The sequence below is a fragment of the Apteryx rowi genome, unplaced genomic scaffold (genome assembly GCF_003343035.1).
Source record: "Apteryx rowi isolate R43461 unplaced genomic scaffold, aptRow1 scaffold_74, whole genome shotgun sequence".
NCBI classification, from domain to species: Eukaryota; Metazoa; Chordata; class Aves; order Apterygiformes; family Apterygidae; genus Apteryx; species Apteryx rowi.
The window spans coordinates 3040258-3056791 of NW_020451027.1; the positions used below are offsets into that span (position 1 = coordinate 3040258).

The 16534-nt window shown below is 37.7% G+C and overlaps 1 protein-coding gene across 1 annotated transcript in view; it reads right to left on the minus strand.

Moving 5' to 3' along the window:
* Window positions 1–1356: 1356 nt before the first annotated feature.
* Window positions 1357–16534, minus strand: part of CRB1 (crumbs 1, cell polarity complex component) — a 140137-nt gene continuing 124959 nt past the window's right edge. Inside the window, exon 13 of the mRNA XM_026087853.1 lies at window positions 1357–2608. Coding sequence (XP_025943638.1) covers window positions 2393–2608 — 216 coding nt within the window. The 3' untranslated portion in view covers window positions 1357–2392. The remainder of the gene's footprint in view (window positions 2609–16534) is intronic.

Here is a 16534-nt window from a genome sequence, read left to right on the forward strand (position 1 = left end):
TGTCTACTTACTCCTTGCTTGTCCTCTTATTCTCACAGATTACTGAGCATCTTTGCCCACTTTGCCATCTATTCCTAGAAAGTGGCATGGTCTTTAGGTCTTCACAGCTGTTTTCAGTGAACCTTAACAAAAATATGCAAGAATCTGTACAAATCACTCATGCTTCACTTACAATCTCTCTTCTCACACACCGTTCTTTGCTGTCTTTTGCTAAGCAGTATCTACCTCAGACTGTACGCTCTTTGAATCAATTTCTTCTTTCTCAAATATATGTGTATCTTTCCGGAAATAATCATGACTAACAAACTTCAGTGTATCTTTATTACCCATAGCAGTGTGTCATAAGACAAATGCTAGGCTAAACTAAGAGTTTCAATTATAAGTTACTACATCTGTTATTACATGATGCTATAATTCACAAAGATCTTCCCTAAATCTCTGAATCTTACTGTCATGTTTTTGGTAACTTTTTCTTTCTGTCCTTAGTTGCTCTTTGAACTCTCTACATTTAAACTGCAACTGTAAAATAACGATTAAATTCAAAATAATAAGCTTCAGTAGGAGAGCTGTAAGTTGGGCTGGAATAAAATCTGTTGTGCATTTATTCTGCTTTTTTAACATTCTGCTCTTTTAACTCAGTTTGAATTCTACCATCCACTCATATTTATTATAGTGCCTTGTTTCGAAAGATATCTGTAAGGACTGTAAAAAAAACAAAATGTGGTGGTTATCGTAGTTACTGCCTAATCATCTAATAAGGAAATAAATGTGAGTGAAACTGATCTTCAGTAGTCCCCTAAGGAGTTCTATCAAAATGAATTATGAATTGATCATTAATTAAAATGATCCATTAAATTCTTGGATACTTAGTGTATGTACCTTATTATGCTACTCCAGGAATAACCATCTGAGGTTTGATGCATATATATCTGGGATGTTACACAACTGGAGGAACATATAGTCTGAACTGCAGGAAAAATAAAATATCATCAACTTTCCACTGTGTTGCCTCTGTTCTGTGGGAACAATGCTTATGCTTTAATTTCTTGACTGCATGTGAAAATTAGATGGGTTACTGCCTGCAATTTGCCTCTACAATTGAAAAAAACCGTGACCTGGGTGTATTTTTGGCACATCCTTTTCTACTGTAAGTATAATTGTTAAGTCCTCATGATTTTCAAAAGTCTACTTCATTATAAGATTTCTTCCAAATTTTCCCTGTTATTCCTTTATCTTTTATAAAATTGTATCTTTTTGAAAAACTAATTGCAACCTTTTTAGAAAATAATGAGAATTATGAGGTAGTTAAACAGAATTATCCCTGTTTTAAAAGAGGAAAACTGAGGCACAAAAAATTATTTGCCCATGATCATGAGAAGTCTGATCTCCAGAAACAGCACCAACTCTGTTGTCAGTGTTGAGACACTTTCTCATTATTTCCAAGCCTGTGCTTTACCTGCATGCCACCTCTTCCTCTTCCCTGGTATTTTACATGGACTTTGGGAAACACATTTATGAGTATGATTGCTGGTTTGGCAGCCAATATATATTTGCAACGTAAGAAGCAATAGTTATATAAAATGGACCATCAGGTAATACTGTAATGAGGAAATGGCAGTAATGTAGGTGCTTGGAATTTGTTTAGGATGTTTAGATTTCAGACCTTTTGAGAGGTCAGGTTGTGTCCACTGGGCATTTTGGAACGTAGTCTTTTATACATGGAGAAATGTGTCTCTCTTGTCAGAGGTGGAAACTGAAATTCTTTTCAGTAAAAAGTGGTGGAGCAGTAGGTAAAATGAGAGAACTGGAGGAAAGAAAACCAATTAAATTTGAAACATTTATTTTGCTTCATGGAGAGTTTTTTCATAGCTTCCTTTTAATCCCTGATTAAAGAATGAAAGTAGATATGCTGAGACACAGCTCTACTGCTAAACCCTTTTGTAACAGAATTAAATTGTCTTTAATGTACAGGCTTATTTGATTTATCTTCATTGTCTACAGCAGTGATTGCTACGCAGTCAAAGGAAAACACAAATGAGAAGCTGTTATTCATGTTGCATCTGACAGGCAGGCACTTACATGTATCCCAGAAGCCACTACTGTTTGTAATGCCTACTGCTCATTACCAAGGCTGAAATTTCCAGTGCAAATAAAATTGTCCTTGGACGTGTTGGTCCAAAACAGTGATAACTGGCATTGCTTCACTTAAATACCAAGAGAATTCAAATGTTGAACTTAAAATGAAAATGCTGAACTTAAAAAAATATTGGAAGTCCAAAGTCATTGCAATCTTTAAATGTGTATTCCTGGTATCAGAATCAAAATGAACATATCTAACATATATACACTGTCCTTGCTTCAGCCATCTTCCAGGATGGAGGAATGCTTCCTCCTAAATCAGTCTTTCCATTGGTGGAGGCTGCACCATGTTCCACATCTCTACACGGGATCCCTCCTTCTCCTGCCGGCTGGGGCTGTAGGTCCCTTGAGTCGCCCGTTTATTGGCAGCGATGACTGAAACCACAACTGCCAAGAAGAGGATCAATAACAAGGCCAGTGTTACTGAGCCAATGGAGGTGAATATGTTCGAGATCAAGTCAGTTGTCAACTAGAAGGATTGAAATAATTGCAATTTATTTCATGTTAAAAGAATACTGAAACACACTTGAGGTACCATGATAGGAAAACAAAAATCATTCTAGGACTATGCATGAAAAAGCTACTGTTGAAGCACCATTTATTGGAAGTAAATTAGCCCTTCCAGATTTTATACTTTGGACTCTGCTCTAGTGCTGTTTAACACACAAGGCAGAGCTGGATGAATTTCATGTAATGACTCATTTCATTTGACAACTTCCTTTCTGTCTGAAAATCATCTGTGAGCTAATATGTCTGTAGACCATTGTAGTAATTCAGCATTTACTTGCTTAATCATTTTAATAATAACTCATTGTCTATGGTTTGCTGGGGAACAGGTTATTGCTAGTCTTTACTACTGCAAGTCAAACAAGCTGTTTTGACTGGATTTTAGTCAGTCAAATTTTGTTTCTCTTGCTGGAGGACTCAAGTTTCTGGGAATACTTTTACTTACATATTCAAAATTTGCTTTCTGTAAATATTTTTGTAAAACATACTATTTCTGCAGACATTCCTGACAGTAAATATTTGCCTGACTGCAACTGAAATCCATTTAGTGAGAAATCAGTATATTCTTATGAATATGTTTTAAGATATTCATCCAGCTCTTCTTCTATCTGTAGACTTTGTACCTTAATCTGCAGAAGCACACCCAGTACAGAATGAACGTAAGGATGCTTTTGTCATGTAGTAGTGGAAAATGTGATGATGTCAGAAGTCATGATGTATAAACAAATCTTCCATTAAAAAAAACTTTAGACCAGAGAAATCTTATAGTTAGTAGATGATTGCTTTGTACATATCTATACATGTGCTTTTATATGCAAAAAATGTTTCAGGTGATGGAAGCCAGATGGAAGTGATGTGGTTACTGTGGAAAAGTGGTCACTACAGACAGAATGACCCTGGAAGGAATTGAACTTCTGGGCAGATTCTGCCATCATCTTTTGATTTGTATTACAAGTGACAACTGAACTGCCATAGATGAATATGTGCTTGAGGCTGAACTTTTAAATACCCAAATATTTAGAAATGGGAAACAGCAGCTCAAACCCCATTTCCTGGTTAGATACATGTTACAGAATATTTAAGTGACCTGCTTACTTGACATTTCTAAGAAAGTGCAGGTACAGTCCTGAAAATTATGATGATTTTGCATACAGCAATAATGTACTATAAGTGGACTTTATTTCTGTGGAATTGCCCTGTGTATGTTGTTTGGACACACACTGCTCAGATTCTTTTCTGGTAGAATGACAATGCCAGAGGAAAAACATTAAAATGATCCTTCCTCTTTTTTTTTTTTTTTTTTTTTTCGCTCCACCTCCCCACTGATGTAAAAGGTCCTGCTGTAATATTAAAAGCAAGTTTGGCTCAGGGATTCTCTCTAGGGGATGCATGACCGGCTATGGTATTTTCATCTGTCCTTGATGGCTGAATATATGGTTCCTCTGATATTTTTAAATATTTTTTTCTAATAGAAATAATCTGTGCCAGGTGACATGACTCTAACTCTCAAACAAGGTGACATGAAACATGTTGGTCTATTAAATTGTATTGGATTGGGAAGGTCATTTCATCCTGAGATAGTGTTAAAAGCTATATTTGAGATACAAGTTTCTTTCTACATATTCTGTTAGACTTTAGGACCCTTTTTCCAGTTGTCTCAGACAAACTGAAAATCTTTAACGGAAATTTTATTCCTAGAAGCTGTATATTATTTCTGTCGTATACTTTGGGAAACTGAGGAACAAGATAGTCTAAGCTAGCTGTTCCAAGAGTTGAGTAGAACTTTTGTGAACAAAATGTCCTTCTACAGGCAAAGGGATGATATTTCAGAGTCTCTTATTTATGAACTTTTTGAACTTATCCTTCCTTTCTTTCAGTCCATACTCTTGTAATTCTGTTGTAAGTATATCTGTATCTATGAAGACATTTTCATTTATAGTATCTTTCAAATTCATTTTATTTTATTGTTAAAGAGAAGTTTTATGCAAAGGAGATGGGGAGAAAAAACAAAAACCTCTGAACTTTTGAAAATGCAATTACATATCTGAGCCTCATTCTCAAGTTAAAAATCACCATAGCAGGAAAAATTGTTGTTCTGCATTAATTACTTATTATTGAAATCTTATCTGTAGTCATCAGTAGTAATCCAGTAAACATTTTGTTGCAGTTCCCATTTCCGTTTAATAACTATTATGGAGGAGAAAACTTCCTTGCATTTGCTTTGGTCAGCCGGTGACCTGAACTTGAGAAAATCATTGAAAATTGAACATATTGCCTGTGTCTGCATTGGATAAAATATTTCCTCTTGAGCCTAGTGTATCAAAAAACTACACTTCTGATTAAAAACTACAAATTTTTTTTTTAACTATAATCAGATGCATGATGAACTTTGTTTCTGTGTTCACCTTGCTTCTAATTTCTAAATATGAAAAAATTGGTCCTTACACAGTCCTTTGGGGTGGGCTTTATTGATCCAAAAGAGCTACCCTTCATGTGCCGTCTCCCTAGTGTGTCAGCTCCCAGATTGCTGCCCAAATTTACAGTAGATGTAGCCCCTCAGCAGGAGCAGCGAACGCCTATAGAATTGCCAGCAGGCTCTGCAGTCTGGTCCCATCAAAAGCAACTGTTTCTTAAGTAACTGATTGTTGAACAGTTAATTTGGAAAATGAATTGGCTGATCTGGAGAAAGAATCTCAGAAGTTCCATCCCTTGTCATCAGTTCATCATCATATTTGGTGAGGATGGCAGACTGAAATAAAAATAACTGGTGATCCTGAAAACAGAAGACACTGAACAGCATTTTCAGAAACATATTGCTGCTGCTTAAGACATTGGGAAAAAAATTTTTTATTAGTGATCCTATGGTCACTATTTCTATTAGGGATCCTATCTTGCATAATGGTAGGGAGTGGACTTCTTGAATTCTGTTTGCATTTAGTGACTAGCTTCATCTGCAAAGGCAGGAGGAAATGCAAGAAAAATGTTTTGTCTTTTTATAAATCAAAGTTTTTTGGCTTGGGTAGTTTTGTTTCAAAGCTTTTTTAAAAAAAGTTTTAAAATTGTTAAATAAAAACAGATTAAAATTTTTAGATTAGGTTAAGTAAACCATTGGATAAAGTGAAAATTCATTGTAGGGCTTGGTTTTGCTTTTCATTTGGCTATTGAACTAGATGATTAATTATTTAGCCTTGATTCCTTGATTTGTTTTGTAGATAAACAGATGTTTGGATAAGAAGGGCCCAGTTCACAAATCAAAGCTCAGCAGCATTTATCAATCTTTCATATATGTTTCTTTTTCTGTGAACAAACCTTCTTCCAAACAGTAAATTTATGACAAGAGAATATTAGGGATTTGCCATATACAAACATTTCCACGAGTTCCAAATGTCAAAGGCAAGCAGAATAGTACAATGGAGCCAGCAAGATACAAGGGCAGGTATTATATGGCTCTTCCTCGTGTGTGTTTTACATCAACATGACTTTGCTGATCTAATCCTGCTTTGTGCCAGTATGAGGGATGAGAATTATGGCCCCAGGCACCAAGTACTGAGCCAGAGTTAAGGAGATAGAACAGGAGCTGTAGTGCCAGAGCAGCAATTGCTGTACGCGTGAGAGAGAAGTAACACGCACTTCCTCTGGACACTGCTACCCTGGCACTAGCTTTGCATGGGAGTGTGGCTTGGACCCAGGGCATGTGTCTCTGGGATGTGAAAGGAATTGTGTATTGCACTCTGAAAGCAGAAGCATGCCTCTGTTCCTGGGCACTAAGAATTAATCAGTCTTCATTTCAGCACTCCCATAGAAATATCCCTGATTCTGGATGTTTAGCAAGACAGAGACATCAACATGAGCTTTAAAATACAGGAAATTGCCAAGCCCTGGAGAATTCCCTTCTCTGTCACTCGGATGCTGTCTGTGAGTTTGGCAGCTGCTTGTGCGCACGAGAGCTTTAGCTGGCGAAGTCTCTGGATCCTGAGTCCTGACACCATTCATGAGGTTATCACTTCATTCACAGTAAGAAAATCTGATCCATGCCATCCAGATTTACTGCCCCCAAATCAAAACCTTTTGCTAAAGTAATGAGGGACGATTGGCTTGAGCGGTCGTAATCCATGTCAGAATTACTTTGAAAGGTTTGGGGACATATAGGGATAATTTGAGCAGCTGAAGAAAAGCCATTAACTTGATTAAAAGGCCTCTAGATACAGTGAGCATATTTCATTGAGGATTTACAACTGTCTTGTCAGAAAATTATTCTGTTAAAGTTTGAATTCAAATAAGAATCTCAGTTCAAGAAGAAATCCAGTCAGTCACACAAGTCTATTATAGTAAGATGCATTGGTAACCCTAGCTTGTGGGTCTACAGTTTATTTTCAACAGCAGTAAAGTGGCCATAAATCTATAGACTGGTTTTGTTCCAATACAGGTACCTTAAATTAGCAGCACATTAAGTTCCTTTTTCTGTGATTTTTTTTTTTCACCTTCTCAAGCAAGCACCTATTCACGTCCCTCACATCATCTGTAAAAAGTAGCTGCTCTGCGTGCATTAAACACCAGCCATCCGGTCCCAGGAGTCATATTGATTTAGCTGTCAGGCTTCTTATTTGGAACAATAATCCAGTTTGGACGCATTTGAACTGAGCAGATTCTTGTCCAGATGAGCCAAATACTGCACAGGCCTTTGGAAATTAGAAGCTGATTTTCTAATTCTGTATATATTAGCTAATTCCATTAACTGCTCACTTTTTATGCTTTTTATGCTTTATCCTGGTTTCAGTCTTCATATTTTTGTCCATGTGGGCACTTACATGATGAGTGTACTTTTACACAGTTATTGGTCAGGCAATTTTCTTTTATCTATACCAGTATGTACAACAGAGTATATGAATTATTTATTATATTATTATTATTATTATTTTATTTTATATTTAAATTATTTTATTATTATTATTTTATTATTATTATTATATGAATTATTTATTCTCTTCCACTTTGGTACTTGTGGTTGTTTGTACCTGGTACAAAGGAAGCAGTGCTTATGGGGTTTGTGGTGCACCATAGCTGATTTTCCACTGTTTGTCACTAGTGAGACCCCTGCTCCCAACTCTTTTTCCTTCTGTCCACCTTATATGTCTTCAGTGTATCTTGTGGGCTTTAAAAGTGCATTTTCTATGGCACTCACATTGGATAGTCATTCTTGCTGTGTCTTTGCCTGAAGGAAGTCATATTCCTGGAAAGTGTGATATTTGCTGTACTTTAAACCTCATGCCTAACAAGCTTTGGGATTATCTGAAAAAATAAATATTTGCGTTCTCTGAAATTGAGAAGCAGAGAGAGAAAAACCTGATCTATAAAGACAGCTGCAGGGTTGCTCTCTAGTTTTACCTTCTTAGTGAAGAAGAGCAAGAAGTTCAGCTCGTACAAGGACAAAATTCAGATTTGGAGCCAATATCTGATCAAAACCCTGGAGGCCTATATAATATAATATATATAATTGTCCTGATAAGGAATCCCTGTCTCACTGTCTGGTGATGCCCTCGAGTGGCTTGAGAGACCTGACATGGTCTTCTGCAGACCACAACCTGCCCGTCAGCGTGCTGGAGCTTCAAGCAGTCAGAAAACCATGGAAGGCTGTTGCAGCTGAACATGTGGGATCGCTACAGCCCAGCTATGACAGCCAGCCACGATCACCTTATCTAGAGCAACAAAGTGGTGCAAGATCCACCACCAGCTTTGCTGGGTATTGTTTTCCTTTGGACATAATGTACCAGACATATATTTCTGTTAATGAAATAGATCCCTAAATGTATTGGCAAATGGAATTATTTCATGCATACAAACTATGAGTGGAAGATTGAAGATGTTGTTTTACAGATCCTCTTTCAGTGGTGGGTATTTTCTGATTCTGATGTGTGCAGTAGATCCACAGTATAATGCATACATAGATGACACCCCTTGAAGAATGTTTTAGATAATTAATCCTTTTTTTTATTATTATTTTTGATGAATATTTTTGCCCGAGTATTTTCTTAAAATGTCTCAGAAGAAACTATATTCACTACTGCCTCTATCTAGTATTCATTTAATTATAAAATGTAGTGTGAATAGTTTGTGTTAGTTGAAATGTGACGGTTTGAATGAATTAATTCCTGGAAAACATCAACACTTAGCTTTCGTAAAATTGTTTTTGAAACCAAAGCATAAATACAGAGAGAATTATTGTTAGCAGATGAAGTGATAAATTGATCTGCATTGACCAGAAAAATGCAATTTGTCATGTCAAGGAGGAATTACTTTCATCTGTAGTGTCCTGTGAGAAAATGAAGAAGTCAGAGATGACTGAAATCTAGGATTAACTGGGCTTGCATGGAAAGGAGTGCTGCTTAAGAAATTCTGACAGCTTTCCTTCTTATATTTGAAATCACCCTATTGTGACACTGTAGAAGTTAATGAGGAAGTTTGCTCTAATAATAGTGGAGCAAGAAACTGGAAATTGAGGCTGGAGCTCTCTAAAATGTTGCAACTAATTGTAAAGCAGACTTCAGTTAAAACAAGGTCGTTATCCACATTGGCCTTGATCTTCTAATCAGATCAGCATACATAGACCTCCTTTTTTTCAAATTAGACTGCAAGATCACTCCTGGATCATTTGGAAACAGTGCAATGTGTGAATCAAAACAATTTACTCCATCAGGTGCTACTTGCAGTAGCAACTGCACTGCAAATTACTGCAAATTAATTGCAATAATATTCAGCTCAGGTAGCCTTCTGTTTACAGTATTAGTGTTTTGGATGTAGCTTTTCAAACTGAGAAGCTCACTGTTAGGAATTCATCTCTAAAGAACAGGCTGCATAGAGTAACTGTAATTTCTGTAACTACTTGTAATGTTGTTGTCTGGCTTATATAAACTGTTTAATGGAAGTGGTCCAGTCATGAGAACAGTGGTATTCAGCGGGTCTGAGATGGTCTGTCTTAGCAGAAGAAATAGTACTTTGTCTTTGGCTACTGAACTGAACTTGAGCTTAGCCATGGACATGAGAAAGCCCTTAGCTACATGCTTCATTGTAAACAGTCCCTTACACTCACCATTAGCTATTTTACTGGATCAGTATCTCATAGGACAGAATGAAATGCCTTTTCTCTGAGACGACTGTGGGATGGTTATCCACAGAGAAATGATTCGGCTGGCAGTTTGGGAGGTAAGCCGTCATTAAGCTGGGGGCTTTTAGAAGACTCCTTGATAACGTTTCTGCAACAACTGCCAGTGCTAATTTTGTAAGTGTGCTCCAGGTCTTTTTAAGATCATCATGCTGGTGCAGCACAGATTAAGTGTACAGCTCCAATGTGTTGTTATGAGATGCCTTTTAAAATTCTATTGACAGCCTCTGGTGTAAAAACTTAACCATCTGCTGCAATCTGAAAGGATAAGAGGGAAAATCTATAACTGGTGTAAACCCAGGCAAATCATGCTGAGGAGGAATTTGTCCCAAAGTTGCTAAGTCACAGACAAAACAAATAATATGACAGTGTTTTAGTAATGGTGTTAGTCTCCAGGGTGTATCATCCCTTTTCAGTCTGGGAAAAGCTTTGGGGTATCATATATAGCTATTGTTTGTACGTGGGTAACAGTATATCAGGTGTTGTCTCTCCATAGGGTATACCTGCATTACAGGTTTGAAACATGAGACTCTGTGAGTAAATCCTGGGGATGGTTTAAAGCCTTGCCAGGCAAACATTTTGGGAGGAAGGGCTGGATAATATTTAAAATCAAAAGATTATTGCTGTAAACAGTAACTTTCTATCACTGCCCTGTGTCTAGCTGTTTTGAGTTTACTACTTTCATATAGTTGCCATAATAGAAACGACTCCTGGAAAGGGGCTTGGAAGCACTCACAGCAGTGGCCTTTGAGGAGGAGTGTTCCTGTTGTCATGGGAAGAGAGAAGCGGGTGGAGGGTGTCAATGGATTAAACCCAAAAGCAGGAGGAGAAGAACAGGAAAAGATGCTACAGTGCTGAAGATTAGGGCAGACGGTTCCTGAGGAAAAGAGGTGAAAAGAAATTCAGTAGACAGAGTGAAATAGCTAAAATGATGAGAAAGAAGAGTGAATTTAAAAACTGCTTTCTTAATTGACTGTATAGGTGTTGACTAGACTGCTGTGTGAAGGATGATGCTGTAACATTGAAGACAGGGCTGATGAGAATGACGGCATTTGGATGTAAGAACTGGGCAGGGAATGATAACACATGCTATCAGTGTTATGCTAGGGGCGATACTAAGCCATTTCCAGTGCAAACTTTTGACTTTCTGGATTTTACACGTATTTTCTCTGTGATTCTAGATTCTGACCTTTTCTGTATTAGGGAAAAATATGAGAAAGTTTGCTGAGGTGTTTGCATCCTGTTGCTTAAGTGAATACCTGCATATTGTTTCCCCTCCGTACTGTGTATCCACATGCATTGTTTTCACCAGGCATGATTCGCTCGTTTTCTATTATGCATTTCGATTGACTTAAACGGAGTTGCACAATCTGAATTGAGGGCACAGACTTGGTTGCTCAGTTCAGAAAATTTCCAGTACTCAACACTTGAGCTAAAAGATCTCTTCTTTAATTAATGCTGTTAGTGGTAAAAGTTCTTTTATTTCCAAAATCAGATCTTTGAAAAAGCACTAAATATCTGTCAAAGACTAGCATCACATGCAGAAGCAGCCACCTTCTGTGGGCTGTGGTCCCCGAGTGTGGCAGTGTGAAGCCAGGTTGTCGATCTCCCCCTAATTTCTGCTTCTCTGTAACGATCTGGTGAAACTGTCAGTCCTGCCTCTTCCTGCTTTCTGTAGGAATAAGAAGCTGCTGTGTCCAACAGCACACAATAAGGGGGTCAGTGGTGCACAGTGTAGCTGGATCTGAGTTATGATTCCTGTTTTATTTCATAACTGCAACATACTTTGCATCCCTACTTCTCTGCTCATCAGCTAAGCTGACAATTTCCGAGCCGTTCCATGAAATCCTTCTTCCTATTTGGTGCTAAGCTTCTGCAAAACAGCCATGTGTTGCTACCTAGCATTAATATGATGCTGTCAAGTGGTGAATGAAGTAAGTAGCTATTTGGCTGTTTCACACTGTCAGACAACAAGGTATCACATCAACAGCTAGCCTTTGCTGGGTGCAGCACTTAGATTGCAGCCATCTCTTGCTTGCAACTAAATATTAATGGTGCAAGAAAGACCTTTATTGGCTACATGATACTTGCCTTAGCACAGTACATGACACTGTCACATTATTTAGCTAATTATATTCCTTGATAACAACTTTGGGTATGTTTTTATCCTGCTGGCTTTTTTCTAGTAGAAAGTTGATGAGAGAGCTATTATTACATTTAAGCTTCAGTAGAGACTTTGGAAGAAATGTGTACCTGAGAAGTATAAATGAAATTCTTAAAGAAACATATATATAACTCTACACCCATAACTATTCTTTGAAGCCCTATTTTAATCTTGAATCAGGATTTTGATTTGCCAGTGAACTTACTGAGCTTTGTTTGTCTGATTGTTTGTTTGATTGTTTGTTTAGTGTACCTCCATCTTGTTGATAGGAACATGTGGGTCTGTCTCTACCTGTGAACCTTAACTCTGTGCTTATGGATTCTCAGATCAAGAACTGTATACCCACTGTAGTATCTAGTCGTTGATTAACATTACCGGAATTCAACAGATTTGTGTCTGAATGTGATCTGGATGAAGCCTAATCTAATAATCCTTTTTGGATATCTGCTGAAGATGAAAGTAGTTTATGGGGTCTATTTATATGTTATAGCTGGCACGGTACATGAGGAAAAGGACTCAAAATGCTTTAGAGTAGTCTCAACTTTCTACTCCATGCTTTTACCTTACTGCCACCTAAAGATAAATATCAGAAAACACATTGTAATTCAGATTAGAGAGGTTTATTCTAATGTGCTAGGAAGTAATTGCAGCCTTGTCAATGTCTGCCTTTTAAGAGGATTTCCTGCGCTTTCAGAAGATTTTCATGAAGATTGTACTTCTTAAAGATAGGAAAAAAATCTTCTAGTTCAGCTAACTGGGCTTATCTCTGGTCCTCTAAGACAAGGCATATTGAGTAGGAGTGCGCCTCAGCTGTGATTCTAGCCAGATGATTAATTTAGATCTGTAGACTCCTCAGTACAGGAGGAACACTGAAACTAAGCATTTCTTACAGTGCGTGGAGTCAAGTCAAAATCCGCCGTTATCTGTGGATGTAAGCTATTTCTGCTACATCTCACCCTTTCAGTTCTGCCTCTCTCAGATGTCAGAATTATTGCCTGCTTAAAAAAGGCAGTCTAAACATTCTTCCTGCTAAGCTCTGTTCTTAATAGCTTCAGTCTTAAATAGCAGCTTTCAGTCTGGAGATCCCTTTTACAGCACGTTAATGTCCTTTGGTCAGGAAGAGAAACTGAAGCACACAATAGAKACGTGATGAGCTTATGATCAGTTAGGCAGCGAGTGGCGGAAATGGTAATTGGTTTTGTATCACACTGTCTCCATAAATACCTGCAGTCAGTCCCCAGTAATCATATCAGAGCAGTCTGGACCTACCCAGGGTCTAACACTCCCATTACGAATGAGAAAGCAGCAATGTCTGGCTTATGATTTATCCCTGAGTCTCAGTCTCTGGCAGCCTGTCATTTGCCTGATGCTGGTGCAGCAGCAGCTAGGACACTGAGGCCTGCCTGAGGCCCTGAGCAAGAAAACCTGAATCTGGTGCTCTTGCAACTGAGCATTTTTACTATACAAGATTTCTCTTTGAAGTGAAGTATCATCTTCTCTGTCATTTAAACTGCAAGAATATTGCACTTACTAATAAATTACTCATATGTACATATTATGAATTTACAGTCTGAACTTATTCTTAATCTCCCATTTCTGCAACAACTGAACTGTTATTTATTTTGTAAGCAACAGGACCTGTGCTCTGTCTGAGGCTGAACCAGTCGGTCACTGCTCTGAGGGCAAATGCCGTGGAGGAGAACAGTACTGCCCCCACCGGGCTGGTGCCTGAGGGCCCAGCTCCACACTCAGTGGGAATACTGCTGAGTAAAGAATGCTGAAGGGCCTTGCTTTGATTTTAAATAGTCTGAGATATTGAAATGATTTGTGTCCATCATTCTCATCATCTGTAATTGCCTCAAACCAATGACGACCCATTTCTTCTAAGTCAGTGTGTGCCTGCTTTCGAATCCTCAGGCAGTGGGGGCAGAGCAGGTGCCACTGTCCATCCTCGTGCACCTAAGATCATTTTGAAGTCTCCAATATTTTTGTTTTAAGGAGAATAATTAACCATGCACATATATAAACAAAAGGCATCTGACAGCTAGCAAGCTAAAAAGAGTGTGAAATTAAATTGAAACTAAAGGCTTCCCCAGACTGTAGCACAACTTGCTCATAGGGTTTATTGGATTTGTCTTGAGCACTGGAATAACTAGGAGTTTGTATAAATAGGGGACTTGTGAGTTTATTTGTGAACATCATGATACATGCCAAGAAATTACATGTTAACTAATCAAGCATTCAACATGAGGAATTAATTTTTGTGTACTTTTTGCAAACAGTGAAGTTAATTTTCCATGTTAAATTATTACATGATTAAAATCATTTGTAATTTAATGTATACTCAGATAAAATGGGTGTCAAGTTCATTCTCATTTGGAAATTAATAGCATAAAATTAGTTACTCTTTTTACTGAAAATAAGTTTTAAGGGAGTCGAGATGCTGAAACTAGATTAAATCTAGCAACACTGAGCAGTTATGGAAAGATAGAGAGCTTCCAGATAACACACAAACTTTATTTAAAAGTGTCCATTATATTATGTCTGAGAAAGGCAGAACATATTGCCAATCAAATAGATGATCGTTCTGGTTATTCCAGACATAGAGAGCACTGGAAGAGCACTAGGAGAGCACTGAAAGGTACAATACCAATGTATGGTAAATAATTTTTAGTATTCATAGAAGTTTTCTTGATTGCTCCAACTTGAGAATGAGTTAATTTTTCACTTAAAGCAATAATCCTTTTATATATGAAGAACATCAAGATATGCCCACAAAATTAAAAGTGTGAGTGTCTGACTTATGATGTGGGAGAACCACAGCGTTGCCTGGGCCAAGAACTGTACAATGCAAACAGGGGTTGAGTGTGTTGAGCCCTGGCCAACAGGACAGTGCAAACAAGAACTGAGTGTAGAGAGCCTTGATGTGGACCATGGATCAAAGCATATCCATACAAAGAGTTCACAGCATTTAAACTCATTCCTTCATGACAATTCCACAACGATCAAAAACTGAGATAATTGTGAGCTACTCAGGCACTGCAGTGAGCTGTATGGGCACCTGGGTGGAAATGTGTTATAATGGTTGGAGATAATCCATCCCTGCCATCCATAATCTCATACTGAAGTCCCACAGAGCTGAAGCTTTGCGCATTCTATTACTCTACTTTTTATACCAGAAATAAACTATTTAATTCAACTAATTAGTTATTCAGTGATTCCAAGATTCTTCCATATAGCACTGAGGAGCTCTTTGGATTTATACCCAAGTGCTTTCTTAAAATATTTCTGATCTCATATTTATTGCAAGATCAGTAAGATAACTATGTAATCAAGCAAGTTATATATAATTTTGGTGTAAGTGTCATACAGTAGCATTTCTTTCTGGAACAATACTTCTGGTTTCTCTCTTACAAGTGGTTTTGGAAGAAGATAAAGTTGTCATGAGCTAGGAAGTTTGGATTCAGAACTTTCTCAAGGTGAAATATGTTCTTTCAGGTTTCTGAGTCAGGCCAGTTATACTCAGATCAGGAAGCGTGCATGCAGATGTGGAGTCTTCTCCAGTGGCGTGGAGGTAGTTGAGTACTGAATAGAAACATTGGTTCCATGCTAATTCCATTTGGAGAAGTTTACCATGTCAGAGACTATTGCTTAGCAGCAGGTTATACCAGTAATGGTTTGTTTATTTTTTGAAGTGTCATGGTTAAAATATCCTGGGGTAATCTTTGGCAGATTGTGGTCTCTCTTCTCTTTCTGTATAGCTCCCGGTGGAGGACAACATAATAACACTTCTGTACCTTACAGATGTGCCATAAGCATTCACTTAAAATGATTAAGTCATTCTTACTGAGCTAAGATACAGTCCAGGTGTTCAGTACTGTCCTAATCTGTGTGATTTTTACAAATCCATTATACTTAATTTTCCTACTTGCCTCATTTCATTTCCCTCAGCATCACTGTCTACATTCCTCTGCTGCCTTTAACTTTGTGCCTCCAGGATCCCCTCAGAAACCACCTTTTCTGGTGCCTTCAAGGAATGTTATGCAACACTGACAGTATTAAGGTTTTCTTTGGGAATCATCTCTGCTCTGGATTATTCAGAGATGTCTTCATGTATTACTGAGCTTCTCTGGCAGTATCACATACTGAAAATATGGGCAAAGAATTGTATGAAGATTATAATTTTCAAATGTGTAGGAAGTGACAAAATAGGCCAGCTTTTACTGGTGGTTTTAGGCCTATCATGAAAAGTATGTTTCATTTTCATGTGTATAAAAAGCAAGCATTTTCTTTTAGTCTGAATAAGTTTTACGTTTGATTAAAGGAAACAATAAAATAAGAAAGAACCAAATGGAAATTTCCGTGAGACACAGCACAGTGTGACTTGTGTGACCCTCCTGTGTAATGTGCTGCACCAACTCACAAAACGGTCATCTTTGAGATAAAAAAGTTACGACAGTTACATCACTATCTAAACTCTGTGGAGGAGGACTATACCTACATTTTCATTTCACTGAGGGATTTGAGTCAGCCCAGATCAGAGGGCCAAACGTTTGGCTTTGACT